Source organism: Heliangelus exortis, chromosome 18 (assembly GCF_036169615.1).
Source record: "Heliangelus exortis chromosome 18, bHelExo1.hap1, whole genome shotgun sequence".
NCBI classification, from domain to species: domain Eukaryota; kingdom Metazoa; phylum Chordata; class Aves; order Apodiformes; family Trochilidae; genus Heliangelus; species Heliangelus exortis.
The window spans coordinates 11,378,020-11,393,572 of NC_092439.1; the positions used below are offsets into that span (position 1 = coordinate 11,378,020).

Consider the following 15,553-nt stretch of genomic DNA (forward strand, 5'->3'; position numbering starts at 1 on the left):
TTTTTGTTTTAAATTTCTTTTTATTCCCCCAGCATTATTGCATTATTTGCATATAACAAACCAAAACTTACAATTTTTGTTTTCTTCATCTGGGCATGAGTTCAGCTTTTACAAGAATGCCTTCATTTTTTCTAACAGGTTTTTATTTGTTAGCCATACCAGCTTCTTTCTATCCTGATTCAAACCTTTCTCAATAAACAGCATGCATCGGCCCTGGGATTTTTGAGTACAATTCTTTAGTAATTTCTATGATCCCTGTAGATTCCATTTTATTTGATGCTTCTTTTAGCTTTTTTTCCCCTCATTTATTTTTGTATTTTTTCTTTTAGCAATCCTCCTCACTTTTAAGAATTCCACTTTTTTAAAGTGGAGTGTAGCTGCATTGGATTTTTTCAGTTTGCATTACTGCTGCCAGGATATTTACTCTCAGAATATTGTGGTCCCTGTTACACACTCACTTTTCATTCATTAAGGTTCATAATCAGGTCTTAGGAACCCTCAGTACCAAAACAATTCTTGTATTTCCTTCTGTGGCTTCCTGACCAGATGTTCTATGAAATAATCACTGAGGGCATCTACAAATCTCTTCACTGCTGCAGTCCTTCTGTGACATTTATCCAGTCCACAGGCAGGGGGAAGGGAGTGAAACATCACATTCCTGTTGTACTTGCTGCCTTTGTTCTCTGAGCTCTTTCAGTATAACACAATCAGTGCTGCCATCCTTATAAAGTAACATCAATGACAATACAGACCCAGAAATACACTCTGCTTATCCCTGTTCTTCCTAAACACAAATTAGGAATATATTACTTTCTCTGGGGTAAAAAAATCTATTTTTACTACAGTGTTTTAAATGCAAACCCACCCTCTGTAAACCACATTTACATTAGGAAGTAAAACCACTCAAAGCTTATGCCAGCATGCAGTTTGTTTGAACTCTGCAGTTTCAAACTCACTAATAAGAGTGAAAGAATAATAAAACTTTCTCAATCTATCCGTACACAAACTGGAAAAGTTACATAAATGCAAGCTGCAGTGCAACTCATGCAGAGAAATAAGGACATTTCATGCTTATGATTCTTTTTTTTTTTTTTTTTTTTTTTTTTTTTTTTTTTTTTTTTTTGTAACAGCAGACTGAATAGCTACCATAAGATAAAACAGGTTTTCTATTACACATTTGCTAAGTGAAATGAAAAAGATACAGTAAAATTCCTGAGTGTAGATTTCTTGACTGGTGCTTAATTTTCAAATGTTAAGAAGCATAATGACTTTATTTTACCTCCCTGAAATTTGTGTAATTTTAGAAAGCTGGGGGCTGGAAAGATATGTATTGCTTCTGACATATCTGTTGAGCCAACTCCTTTTATTCAGGTCAAATCTCTTTCATATTTTTTTTTTTTTTTCCATGGTCAAGGTCTTCGTATATCCACTTCAAGAATATGCAAACTGATATTAAATTAAATAAAAATAGACATTCCATGGGTGGAATGTATATTTTAAAAAGTGAGTTGAGTCTCATTTATTTAAATTGACATATAATTACTGTATCCAGGGGCACTACTATCACACCATTTCACTTGTCTTTAGCTAATGTAGCTTGATGGAACTTCTTAGATTTCATAGTATTCAAAGTTGTAGCATACTTTAAATTAGCCTAAAATGAGTAGCAGAAACTAGACTGCATACTTATGATTACACGTTTTTAAAGGCAAGCAGTCTTAGCATCACACAACATGTTTAAAATAAAAATGGAGTCTTACACTGAAGCATCACATTAAAAACAGATTAACTGCCAAATTAACACTGACAGGAATCGACTGATCTCTTCTGATTCTTGTTTGCATTAGAATGGCAGCAGAGACTGTACTTACTGCTATTGTAACCACAGTACGGTCAGCAAATGCAGTCATGACTACTTTCTGGAGTATGTTCTCCTACATAAAGAAAAACATTTGTTGCTTTTGAAAGAACAGAAGTTACAAAATAGACACAAGACATTAAGAACTCTTGAGTAACCACAGATTATTCCACGCTTTTATTGATTCTTCGTTGCAGAAATGCAAAATTAACTACCTATCAGAACTAAGTCAAAGCCTGGTCTCCAGTTAGCCCTGCTTGCTCCTGCCACTCCCACTGCCTCTTGACTCTGGTGTGCCCAAGAGCTGTACTTTGGCCCCCAAATACCTCCCATCCTGACCTCAGTTTTACACTGAGCCCGCATGCTGGCGCCTCTGATCTGCGTTCTTCACCCTGCTGGAAGCCCAGGAATGTCCCAGCACACTGGGAACATCTGACACCAAGGGCTGGCAGGGACAAGTAAGGGAGCTGTGCTGTACCTGGCATATTTGACAGTGGAGATGATATTCAAGATGGTCTTAACATTCATAGTTCTCACTCAACAAGTACTTATCCTTTGCTATTTAGGAAACATGTTGCTGTGTACCAAACTGCCTACAAATGTCATTAGCACAGATGCCTTTACTTGCTATTATCCATTCTTTAGATATGTATCTCAAAGGAGGAACTGTATCCTCGGTGTGTCAAAATTCAAAATGTGTTGTAACTGTGCTGCATACAGTGTTAATTCCCAATGTTACTGATACCCAACAAACATTTTACACAATTAAAAACTGTAGCTGTTATAACGAATCCCTCCAATTATATTCTGTGTTCATAGAATGGAGCAGACAGAACATTTCTCATAACAACATAACAGAGGAAAAAAAATAAAAATCCCTAGAACCTACTGTCCATCTGGTGCACTACTATTGTGTGATTTAACCTCTGTCTAGCAATCTCAGGTAATTAATGCAGTTATTCACTATGTCTTTTCTACATATCTGTTTATTTTCTTGACTACTTTCAAGCCTTTTAATTTCCTAACTTGTCTGTCATGGCTGCTAAATTTGTCTGCTTGCCAATTGACCCTTCACTGACAATCTCAGCTGACCTTCCAAAGCTTTGTTTACTTCAGGAAATCAAACTGCCAATGAAAATAACATGTTTCATTTTTCTAATGCAAGCAATGCTGGAATAACTATTACCCCCCCAGTAAAATGATTTAAAAGCTCTTCAGATTTGTTATCAATGGATCACAACTACCTGGAACTGTAAACATATGTGCACTAAATATGGTGTAAGCATATCACAGAGTAGACAGACTTGCTATGCACCCTTTTTTTTGCATATTGGCAGCTGTCTCCCCCTCAATGGAAGCAAGAAATCAAACACTCCAAACAAACTCACTGTTGCCATGTCAATAGATGCTGTGGCCTCATCCATGATGAAGATGCTCGTCTTCCTCACAAAAGCCCTTGCTAGGCAGAAGAGCTGTCTTTGGCCCTGGCTAAAGTTTTCACCCCCTTCTGTGACTATAGCATCTGGAAATGACATAGCAAAACCAGTATTTTTAGGCTCTGCATGTAGATATGAGCAGGTCAGATCAGAGTAGAGCACATGCCTGGAAAATAATAACTCACTTTCAGCATAAAGATTTTCACAGTAACATTTCATAGGTCTGTAACTGTTGGTGATCCAATTTTGCCTCTTTATTTCCATTATTCAAAACCCCCAGTATTTCTGCCTCAGAACACTTTTGTGTATTAGACATCACAGTAGCTAAAGATGTTTAATAGCAAGTTTCACAACAATATGTGCAGTGTAGGACATTGCATCCCCCTGTCAAAAGCCACTTTTTGTCACCTTCCATATAAAATTTTTCTTCAGCAACTACCTTTTTAATAAATAGTAGATATGAAAGAGCCATGTTGTGAACACTGGAAGCAATCTTCTCAAGAAGGAAGTCTTATTACCTAGTCCCCCAGGGAGTGCTTTAACCACATGCTTGAGCTGTGCTATTTCCAATGCTTCCCACAGCATGCTGTCAGTGCACTTCTTCTCAGGGTCCAAGTTAAACCTGCAGTTAGGAGTAATTCCAGAATATCAGTCATTATAAACTTGTGCCATATATTTCTTTTAGTGTGCTTAGAAACAAACTTACAAATAATCAGAATCATGTGCTATAGATCTGAGCCTGATTTTGATCTATCTTTTGTATAAATCCTCTGAATTTTGCAGACTTGGTCAACATTTCTGCCAATTTGATTAAGAAAAAATCTGACATTTCCAGTTGAGCAGAACAAGAAAAGCTTTCTGTTTTGCAGGAATCTTTGTTTTAGAATATATTTTATTCTGAATATAGAAATTCTCGTGTTTTACTAGAAAAATCTTGGTACAAAAAAAAATCTGTGAATATAATTAGTTTGAATTAATATTAATTTATTAACAAAGGCCCAAAATCTTCCAATTGTCCTTTTAAATTAAATTTTGTTCTTTATTGCTATAGAATTGCTAATCAGAACAATCAAGCTTCTTTCTGAATTATGAAATGCAAGTCTTCATTACAACTGAACAAACCCTGGATTTATGAACAGATGAATGTTATTTTAGCTTGCTGTATCCAAGAAATGATAGCAACAAATAAAAATCTGGTATCACTAATATATAGAATGATGATCAGAAATAAAAGATTGAATGGTACCTAACACTTTTTATTTTTGCTCTTACTGTATGTACAGTGAGTGGCCCATGCTGGCCTAAGTATATTTTTATAGGTTAATTAATAAAGCAAAGGTGCACAGTCACATCATCTTCTGCCATGAAGGAACAAAGCAATAATGCTCTATTCAAGCAAGTTCAGGAGATAATCTTGGGATCTGTACTAGTGTGAAGTAAGCAACCCACAGAAGCCTGTGTCATTTTCAGTGAACTCTAATGACTTTTATGTAGAAACTGTAACTGCAGGTGACATAATTCTGCACTGAGAATTATTCCTTTCCTAAGATAAATGCCACAGGCAGACGTAAGGACATTTTTTTGGAAACTGTGGACCTTTTTGCCACTATTTCTACTGCATCATCCTCTCAGAGAAAGATTATTTTTACAGATATTTTCACAGAAGAATGTCTCAAGGACTAGCAGAGCATCACGGATGACATACCCCAAAATGCTCCCAGTACTTTTCATATTGTTCTAATGCTTCCTTTTTTTCTACATTAATTTTTCAGTCCACATTTTTTCTGTCTTATTTTTAAAGGCAGACAGATCAAAACAGATGTAGGAGAAAGAATGTTTCAACAAGTGCTGGGTGGTTATGAGTATTTGATCAGTGAGCTAACATGACTACTTGATCTTGGAGGGATAAATAATGACTGTCCCTGCTTCCCAGGCATGGGATACCTTCTGCCAACAGTGACAACTGAGGAGATGCCATCTTGCAGGGGTGGGTAAAAACACAGACAAAAGGCAGTGATCCTCCCTACTCCAACTTAGGAGACCAGAATTGAGCAGTTTGCTATCACCAATTCTGTCAAAGTAATCATATGGCATAATTATAATATTAACTGGCATAAAAGTCACTTTATGGCTTCATTTAGGTGCACAATGCTTACCGAATGGTTCCGCTGAATAAAATAGGATCTTGGAGAATGATTGACAGCCTGGATCTCAGTGTCTGTAAGGGGAGCTTAGCAATATCTATACCATCAATGATAATCCTTCCTATTAAAAAAAAAAAATAGATAGTCTGCTAGTTCATCATGCCATACAGCTGCTGGCAAAGACATTGCTCTTTCAGCTTGCAATACAGTACAGCAGGAGCAGGCCTTGAATTGTGCACCCCCTTATTGATCACTGAAATGAGTTTTCATTAAGCAGCAAGCACAAATGTCTTGAGATTAAGCCTCAGTGGGGAGGATTATGAAGCATACCTGTGATTTTTTATGAATGATTAGACACACTGCTTATCTGCTTGACCATTTTAAGCACCTATCAATCAAGAAGGTAAGAGGTAACTTGTTACCAATGGGAACAAGAGTTTCAAAAAGCCAAATTACTACTGAGCGTGTTGAAGTTTTATCTCCAAGTACAACCATTGCTTAAGGGCCCCTGTGGGTGATGTGGCTGGGAAACTGAGGCTAACATTTTCTGTGGTGCACAGGAAGACACTCCATGAGGTACAAGGACATGGCAGGCACAGCAGGAAATACGGCAGGAAGTTCCAGGGCAGCAGTTGCTGAGTCTTCTGAGCCCAGTGGCTCCTATCTGTGCCTTGTGAGTGGATCCTTCTCTGCACCTTCCCCTTTTATGGTTTGCTCCTACCGTTTTAACAGCACAAAAGAACTTTTGCATCTGTCAAGTAGAATTTTTATTGATCCAGCTTATCAGTAGCACAGCTGTTAGGTGACAGATGATATTATATGTAAACAAGGCCAGAGAGTGTGTGTCCTGCAGATTCAAGAATCACACTTAAAAGCTGCTGCTTCTAAGGAAAGGACTATCAAAGCACCTCCAGGAGCTAAGCATGATCAGTACACAAAAGTATAATCTTACCCTCAAAGGTGTCAACCATTCTGAAAAATGCAAGAGAGAAAGAGGATTTTCCACTGCCTGTTCGGCCGCAAATCCCAATCTGTGACACAGAAAGCAAATGAACATCAGGTGAGTGGGAATGGGTAATATCTGTATTTGACACTTGAGGTGAGTGGATGGAGGAGCTGTTCTGATCCACATGATCCCCCTAACAGTTGAGTCGAACTGAACTGGCCATAACAGAATCCCCAGGTTCACTCTTCTTCTTTAGAAGTCTAAGCATTTAGGGATAAATCCAGGCCAGTTCTTTATACAGGAACAATAGTAGAGTGCCAACAATGTGAATAAAGACAAGACAGCCACATGAGAATGATGGAAAGTTGGTCTAACGCAGGGAGAAACCCACAGACTGCTTTCCAGGGTGCTATATTGTCTTAGAGAAAAATTCTGTAATTCAGTTCTCCAGACATACTGTGGTGTGTTTTTTTAACTTTGTGATATCAGTGATGTGTTAGTGTAAAGAGCTTCTCAGAATAACTGCAATTCTTTACCTTTTGTCCTGGAGAGATGTGGGCATTGACATGCTTGAGCACTGGCTTTAAGTTGCTGTCATATCGGACACTGAGGTTCTGGATTTGGATCTCCCCTCTGTCTGGCCAGTTCTGGGGAATCTGTGAAGCAGCTGTACAGGGAGGAAAAAATCCCACAAAATCAACCCTCTCATAGTAAACAGATCAGCTCATTAAATTATTTACTGCATTTTTCATTATAAAACACTGCAAAATCATTAAAATTTCAGCAAGCTCTTTCTGCATGCTGCACAACACTGCACTTACAAAGGAGCCCTTCGTAATTTTCAGCTTCTGTTTTGAGAAGGCCATTGATTCTTTTCACTGCACCCAGCTGGATCTCCATGTCAGCCAGGTTACGAACCATCCAATTCAGATAGTTAGACACCTGATGTAAAGCAAATACACTACTAAATTCCAGATTTTTAGTAGTTTGCAACATTTGACCAGCATGCAGTTTATATTCCTCCATAGTAATGCTTGTTCATCTTTAATAACCTGAAGTTGTGAATTAACAGTATATGGTACATATCAACAGGGTGACAACAACGACTCAAGGTTCAATTTCCTAACTGCAATGCACAGATACTTTGCTACTATGGAGATCTGATCTACACCAACAGGAAAGCAGGAGGGGAACAATAAAGACAGGTGAAAAGTCACCATCTTGGTAACTTCAGGTCTGACAGTCTAGAATGGAATAGCAGGGCATCATTACAACAGATGCACTGAAAAAATACTCTTCACAGTGGAAGACAATACAAAAAATACAGTGCAACTTGGTCATCTTTTGTTGACATATTTGAACTAAAACTTCAATGAATACTTTATCTAAAAACTGAAGAAAGCATATGCTCAAATATATCAACCACAGTATGTGAACTGAAGTTTATACATTATTTCAGTGATGTGTCAGGAACCAGTACAGAGGTACAGGCACCTTCGATCTTTCTGTTCATCTTTGTGCCCTGAAGAAGTACAAAAAGATGTTTGGAAGACAAAAAGGGTCCTGAGATTCTTACCATAAGTGCATAGGTTAGTCCTAGGCCTACAAGTCCTGAAGAGAGGTCATTATACAGGCAATTGGTAATAGAAGTGACAGCTGCTATGAGTACCACACATGCTCCGATGTACTCCTGAAGGAATATGAGTAAGCAACATCACTGTTAGTCTAAAGATTATTAAAACATTCTCATAACTTTCCATTCCAAATAACAAACCCATTGCACAGTTTGAAATACAAGAAGAAAACACCACACAGTCCCGTACAGACCCTGCCTGGGAACACATTCTCATTTCCAAACAGCACACCCACATTAAGGCAACATTGCTGTACACACAAGAGTTGTACCAACACTCCTAACCTACTTCTGGAGAAGTCAATACAGAATATTAAGCATGTAATAGAGGTGGTTGGAACCATGCTACTGATGTTACCTGGGGTAGGAGGGAAATGCTCATGTGAGCGGATCCTCTGTGGCTGTTGACTGACTGCTGGGAGGCACTGTAGCTGCTAATGGGTGGCTACCATCCATATTTGTTCAAGCCAGCTGTTTTTGCACAGCTTGTATCTATTAGCTGGACTGTGTCCACCCATGCCTTTTGCTGCTTTAATTTAAATCATTAGTGATTTACTTCCTACAGTCTTTCTCTAGTCTGTTGCATAATCTTACCCAATGACCTATGTAGGAGGGAACCTGTCAGTTGTCTGTGTCCTGTTAAATGATACAGGTTTGATTTAGGGACTTCAGATGGTCTAGGACTGACCATATAAAAGGGTAGTAACATTTTATTTAAGTCACACTCAATATCTGAATGTAAGTAGCAAAAGGTACAAGCTAAAGTGGAGTCTAAAATGGAGATATAGACTGTGACACAATATGAATTAAGATAGACTTAGCAAATATAAAAGGAGTCCATGTTACCACAACAGCAGTACTACACCTGTATCTAACAAAGCTTGATACAAATATCACCATCTACAACATAGAATTCCTTGATTTGCTTCTCAAGGAATTATGTTTAATAAATAATTTCCTATGCCAGGCCACTTCACTGGGCACTGTAAGGAAAAGGCACTTGAGCATCTGGCATTCTTCAGAGGATGTAAAACATGGATAAATCTATGTCCTTCTGCTTATTGAGATGTTGAAACGTTGCTGGAGGGTCACAAGGCAAAGGCCTAACACTGACTAACACAGTCCCATAAAGGCATCCTGGCTGGCAGCACACCCTGAGCAGCTCTGATCACTCTTCACACACAGAGTGACCTATAAACACACAGTTTGTGTGTGACCTTCAGACACAATGTGACCCATAAAAGCTATTCTTGTCTTGGAGAGACAGCTGCAGTCTACCTGAAATATATTCATATTTCATTCAGTTTCCAGGGCTGGGCACACATTCTTTACAGACACAGAGAGATAGCTGTAAAGGTACATTGAGCTGTAAAGGTACAGCTTCAAAACCCAGTTGAGACTGGGTAACTGTCAGATTCCTCCTTAGGTAGCTTGGAATGAAGTAAAATACATTTCTTGTGTATACAAAAAAATAATGTACTTGCCATGCGGACTTCTAGCCAGCGATTGGCAGCTGTAAGGAAAAGGGAGGCAATATTGTTGGAATCTGTGTATTCAAGAAGCTTTTGTCGAAATTTGGCTTCGTACCTGAAATAACCAGATGAAATAAAAATTAAAAAGGACATGCCTTGGGGTCTTTGAAAAATTAAAAGTAAAATTTAATTCCAGGGAATACATGCCAATAGGCAGCTTCAAGGTTCTGAATCAATCTCTGATTCAGAGTCACATAATCTGTAAGCTTGTATTAGACACATGCAAACTATATTTGTGAAGTATCTTCAAGATGCTACTTCACTGATGAAACTCTAAATGGGAATTCTGCATCACACTGAGTATTTTCTAAATATATTAAATCGAATCTCTAGGAGACAAGGCTGAAACAAAAAAAAGAAATAAAAAATATATTTATGAAAGAGAAATAATACATGTATGTACTTGTGAAAAGACATACTAATGTCACAGAATGAAATTCTTCTTAATCATATATGCTCAAGTTTTCAAATTTATATTACTGCAGTGCCTAGAAATTGCAACAATTTATGAAGTATAAATTCAAAGTAAGTCCAGTCATGGTACGTCCATTGTTAGATAAACATGTTTGTCCTTAACACTAAACAAATGGAGCACTTTAGAAAACAAAAGTCCAACCACATAGTGCAACAATAAGCTCGGAAGAACTGTGTTCTCCTTCCCCCGAGTGAATTAGCTACAGAATACAAAATAAGATTAATGGCAAATAGATCTGTTTGCAGCTTTTTATAGTGGATTTGCACCCACTTATCAGAGTAGCAGCATCAATCAATCCTTCTTGAATTCAGCAGATATGGAAGATGATTCCCTGCTACACCTATTTAGACCAGGGTCTTGGCAAGCATGGTAGTCAACCCCTTCTATCTGGGCATATTAATTTGCATAAATGTAAAATAATGTGATGATAATAAAGGGTATCAACAATTATGTCTAATTATAAAAGAGAAATCTGGCACAAAAGCCTTTTCCAGGGTAGTAATAGAAGCTTGAAGGCCTGAAGATCTAGTTTTAGCACCCAAAGCTTCTCTTTTTCCCCCCTTTTAAACATCAGCATGTTTAACAAACTTGCTGATGTCCCTCTATAAAACTTTGCCCTATTGTACTCTTAGCTATTATGGCTGCAGCAAGTACTACTTATTTATAAACTCAGCTCTCTTTATACTGATATGAGTGAAAGATATGACAACGTTTTATCTAAGTATGAAGAATATAGCTTAGAGAAGCTTTCAAATTTGTTAGCTGCAGAATATCTTAATCAGTCTTCAGAGCACAGTATAATAAAGCTATAATAAGGACTCTACATAAATCATTTATGGTTTACAGGATAAGAAATAAGTGTCACTTTTTGGAAATAATTCAGCTGTTCACAACTTAGCCAGTGTGCCAAGGTGCAAGAGCTGTGCCTGCTGTGTGCACTGGAGAATGGCCTGGGCTGGCTCAGAATGGCCTGATACTGGTCACACAGTGTCAGAGTCAGTGAGCCCTCCCTTTGCTCACCACCAATTACCTCAGGGCCCTACCATACAGAGATGGCTGTACTGCTTCTGCAGCCAATTCAGGTCACATTTAACTTTTGTATCTCTATACCATGTAGGTATTATATGATGCAGATATGCCTTAGAAATGCAAAGTATGCATCATGAGTCAGTCATCCATATACACATGGAATGAGGATGCAGACAAAGCTACCACTGTTGGTGGAGTAATGTAGAAATATCAGAGTTTTTCTTAAGGTGTCCCCAGATTACTAGGCCTCACAGAATACAGAAGCCTTCACAGTTACATGTTATTGATTATTTAGCACCAATGGTATCTGAGGTCCCAGACAGCAAACTGTAAATCAGGCCAGGGCATTTGCTGAAGGTGCATTTATAGCTGCAGCAGTAGCTGTCCTTCTAGCATCCCCCTGGATTATTATTATTTTTTTTTTGTATATTTCTTTCCTAATGTATTGTGAGCGAGTGCAGGATGGAGAGTTATGAAGGGTAAGGACACTCCAGGAAGAACTGGCACCTCCTAACTTAATCACTGAATTCCTGAATTAGTGTTATTTTTAGGGATGCTGGAGCTAGCAAGTCTAAACTCCACACCTCCTAATATGTTAGGCAGCTGAAAGTAACAGTTCTAAAAATAGCTGGGATAGCAGCTGCTGTGGGAGGCTGGCAGGCAGATGGAGTACAGAACTTAGTGAACACACTGGCTCTTTGGGACAAAGACTCACACCAATTACTGCAGCACTCAAGAAAAAGGAGGTACCAAACAATTCTTTGACAATGGAACTCATTTCGAGATGACACAAAGAATCAAGAGACAACGCTCTGAAAGACTGAAAATATTAGCTAGATGGCATTGAATATTATCATATCAACACTTGAAAATATACACCCATAATACACTAACGTTCCTCTTCATGAAGTAACAGAATATATGGATCGATGAGAAAAGAAAAAATGAAGAGAAAATGAATTTCTTTGAAACTGAACACAGACATAGCTACAAACTAGAGAACACTGTTGTCACTTAATGAAATAATTATCCAGTAACAATAATTAGGAATGGAAAATTCTATGCTGTTCTACCACTCTTCAAGAAGCTATCTTCAGTCAAAAAGAAACTAACCCTTAAATTGGTTGTTCTCTTATTAACCTATTTGTATCCTAAGAAAAGTTAACTTTGTGCATTCCTTCTATTATAAAATTTAAATTACAGCTTAGGAGAAGTAAGCACTACTGTTTCAAAGATAGAATGGTAACAGTAATAATTAACTGACAAAAGGTGAAGACATCTAGATGAGATACGTGTGCAGTTGGCTGCATTTGAGTCCACTGGGAAAGGACAAGAATAGCAGCAGTGCATGGGAAGCAGCTGGCAAGCTCAGCAGTGGTGTTATTGGTACCTCTACCAGTGTCAGTCTGACTGCCATTTTAGTAACACAGATATACAACCCAGGCACATTATCATGTATTCCTGTGTTGCTCCTTTGAGCTTGTATGGGTGGAAAAATTAATCAAAACAGGTGAAAAACTCTCCGTCTCCATCTTGAACACTTTCAAAATTAGTATAAACAACCACCTTTCCAGCAGGTAACCTAAAAACTCAGGGTGCTACTGTATCTGCTGAAGTCACGACCATACACAGCTTACCTTCCTGGGACATTGACTCATACACAGACTACTCTGGCATAACAAATTAGTGCATATTAGTTGTTCCATGGAAACTGTCCAAGCACATGGTCTGTCACACTGCATGCTGTGGTCACTGCAAGCTAATTTAGCTTCTTAAATCACATTTGATCACAGGTTTTTTTTTAAGGCTGCATGCAAGTCTATGGGGAGTTATCACAGGGCAGCTTACACATCTGAGCTTGTGCGTCTTCCATAACTCTTTCACACAGAAAGGTTCTGCCTTACCAGTGTTTCCAGGACTTTGGATTTTCCAAGTGGTACTTATAATTACACAATTGCAGAACAGAATCAGAGAGAGCTATTGAGAAGCAAGGTAATTTATGTTTTTTAAAAAACTGTACCTGAAGGCTCGGATGGTGGTAAGACCTTCAACAGTCTCTGAAAAATGGGAGAGCAGTGGTAGCTGGGTACTGTCATCCAGCTGCTGCAGGTCCCTGGGAAGGGTTAAGAGAAGAATTTTGTAAAAAAACAACAGCTTTGTTGTGCTTGAAACAACTTAGAGTGAAAGGGAATACCATCATAATCATTATGTATGTAAGCTCAGATAGATTGCAGGGCAGTGCTGTGCTTCTGAACCCAGAAGGACTTTTTGTCTAAGGTTTGAATACAAGCAGTGCTGGAGTTCTGAATGGATCTTTCCCCTTCACTGCCTTCCCTCATTTCTCCTATATCCCTATTTCTTGTTTATTCATTTAAACACTAATCTGGCTCCATGCTGAATAAAAATTTAATGGCATAATGCAAATAAGAGGTTGACTTAAGCAGAAGGCAAAATGCAACTTTCTCTCTCTCTCCTCTCTCCATTGCCAGATGACAGCACAACTTTTCACTGAGCTCATACACTCAGTAGAGTAAATGGGAGCCCACACTCATCATTAGGTTGTTCTTAGCAATTTCATGTTTAGTCATCAAATCAGTGGAAGCACATGTGGGATGAAATTCCATTTAGTCCCAGTTCTTTCTAGCAAAGAGTAAATTGTTTGCAGACTCCCTCTGGATCTGTGCAGATCCATAAGGGAGCAGAGCTGCAAGTGCTTCTTGTGCACCACTGGGAGGGAAGCTGCATGACCTTAGAAGGAGAAAAATCACAGATGTGGCAAAATTTTTTCAACATGTTAAAACCTAAAAAGCATTCAGAGCAAGAAAGGATGCTTGTACATGCTGCATCCTTAATGTGCAGCAGTACCATGACAGTTATCCTGCATTCTCTGGCCTCTCTGTGATTTTACAGATTTCCACTTCCACCTAGGTAAGCAGATATCAGTCTTCCTCTTCTGTCAGCACATTTTTCTTGGACATGCCCAGCAGTCTTTGGGGAGGAGCTGGGGCCCTGTGGACTTTAAGAAACTTTGGTGGGGGACAAAGACCCTGCTCACACCTCCCACAAGTTCTGCTTGGCACTTACAAAATGATACATTCTCACTACAGTGGATCTGGCTCGCTTTCAGGCAGAGCCCTGGCTCTGACAGGACCAAATTTAAAATGACAGCACTGCAGTCAGGCAGCACAGATATTTCCATTGCCAGAATGATTCTGGGTTAGGCTCTTACCGTGATGCAACTCGGAAGTACTTCTGGATGAAGTAACACATGATGGCAAGGGGAACCAGGGCAATGAGGAACATCGGGGTGACGTACGAGATGACAGCAAGAGCAGAGACACACAGCAAAGTGGAGCGACTCAAGCACTCCAGGGTAGCAGGAATGTGCTGTGTATAAAGGAGAATAAGCACACAGAATCTCCCATAAATTATCAAGTTTAAAACATCATTTCATTTGCCTCTCTCCCACTTACACAAGGAAAAAAACTTTGAGGGCTGGCAGCTCTAAACATACAGGTCTGCTTTTGAATTGATTCCTGGGTTTTGGGAAAGTCTGAGGGGATTCCTGTGGGGCTACTTCAGAAGTCTGCACAGTGAGCACAATCCTCATGTCAAAGGGATGCAATAGATTTCAGTGTCTGCATCAATGCTATAAACTGGCAGTGTGGCATACAGGGTAAATACTGATAAATTGAATTTCAGTTATTTCTCTTTTGGGCAACAGCACTTGCCTTGTTTCCATTTCGTATGCTCATATGAGTTAAATGAATGTGTTTACCCACTTTCAAAAAAAGCACATCCTCTTAATTAGATCTTTTTTCACTATTGATCTAATGTTACTTCCTTTTTCTATACAGGTTATCCTGATCAAGTAAATTGTTTTTCAATGTGCATTTAAGATGAAGAATTAAGTCTGAACCTAGAAAACCATAATGTAAATTGATATAGCAGTAAAAACTACAGATCATCAGTAAACTTCATCTAAATGTATGGACAACAAATGAAAATCCAGTCTTTCAGATTGGAAAATACAGGATAACCTGGAGGGCTGTACATATTTATTCAGTACCTGATCAATGGTATTGCAGTCAGCTGAAAATCTGTTCAGTATACTTCCCAAAGGTGTTGTTTCAAAAAACCTAAAATGAGACAAGGAATGGGAAAGATTACAATATTGATACTAGAATAGTTTTAATTTTTCTTGCTGTCTTCCTTAAACTAAATACTGTATCACAGACACAAGCAAATAAATTGATAAACTCAGTAAAATTTCTTATTTTTTCCCATAACCATGGCTTCCCAATAAAATGGCAGTCAACATATTGATAATTAATTGTGAATTTTCCCTAATTAAGAACAGCAAAGAGGAATTAAAAACATGCAAGGAAGTCAATCTATGAAGACACAGGCAGGCAGGAGAGGTATTTGACAAGTGTCTAAGAACCTGAGCAGCCTGCCTACTGTTTTCAGAAATGGCTCAGTAATTGAATCTCTGGGGAT

At 38.5% G+C, this 15,553-nt stretch overlaps 1 protein-coding gene and 1 long non-coding RNA gene across 9 annotated transcripts in view; one reads left to right on the top strand and one right to left on the bottom strand.

Annotated features, from left to right (window-relative positions):
* The window catches only part of ABCC8 (ATP binding cassette subfamily C member 8), a 65,426-nt gene that overhangs the window by 1,754 nt on the left and 48,119 nt on the right, over window positions 1-15,553 (bottom strand). For 6 of the 8 annotated variants that reach the window (XM_071762360.1, XM_071762359.1, XM_071762358.1 and 3 more), the window contains 12 exons: window positions 15,123-15,192; window positions 14,283-14,440; window positions 13,074-13,166; window positions 9,502-9,604; window positions 7,961-8,074; window positions 7,206-7,326; window positions 6,921-7,051; window positions 6,391-6,469; window positions 5,451-5,559; window positions 3,813-3,916; window positions 3,247-3,380; window positions 1,872-1,934 (listed from right to left, as the gene is read on the bottom strand). In XM_071762360.1, the coding sequence (XP_071618461.1) occupies window positions 1,872-1,934; window positions 3,247-3,380; window positions 3,813-3,916; window positions 5,451-5,559; window positions 6,391-6,469; window positions 6,921-7,051; window positions 7,206-7,326; window positions 7,961-8,074; window positions 9,502-9,604; window positions 13,074-13,166; window positions 14,283-14,440; window positions 15,123-15,192 (1,279 nt within the window). Of the gene's footprint in view, window positions 1-1,871; window positions 1,935-3,246; window positions 3,461-3,812; window positions 3,917-5,450; window positions 5,560-6,390; window positions 6,470-6,920; window positions 7,052-7,205; window positions 7,327-7,960; window positions 8,075-9,501; window positions 9,605-13,073; window positions 13,167-14,282; window positions 14,441-15,122; window positions 15,193-15,553 lie in introns of those variants that run through there. The other 2 variants (XM_071762362.1, XR_011729528.1) reach the window with 2 other exon arrangements.
* On the top strand, window positions 1,106-15,373 carry LOC139804780 (uncharacterized). Its single transcript, XR_011729530.1, has 2 exons — window positions 1,106-1,503; window positions 14,911-15,373. It is a non-coding gene; the product is annotated as an uncharacterized lncRNA (long non-coding RNA).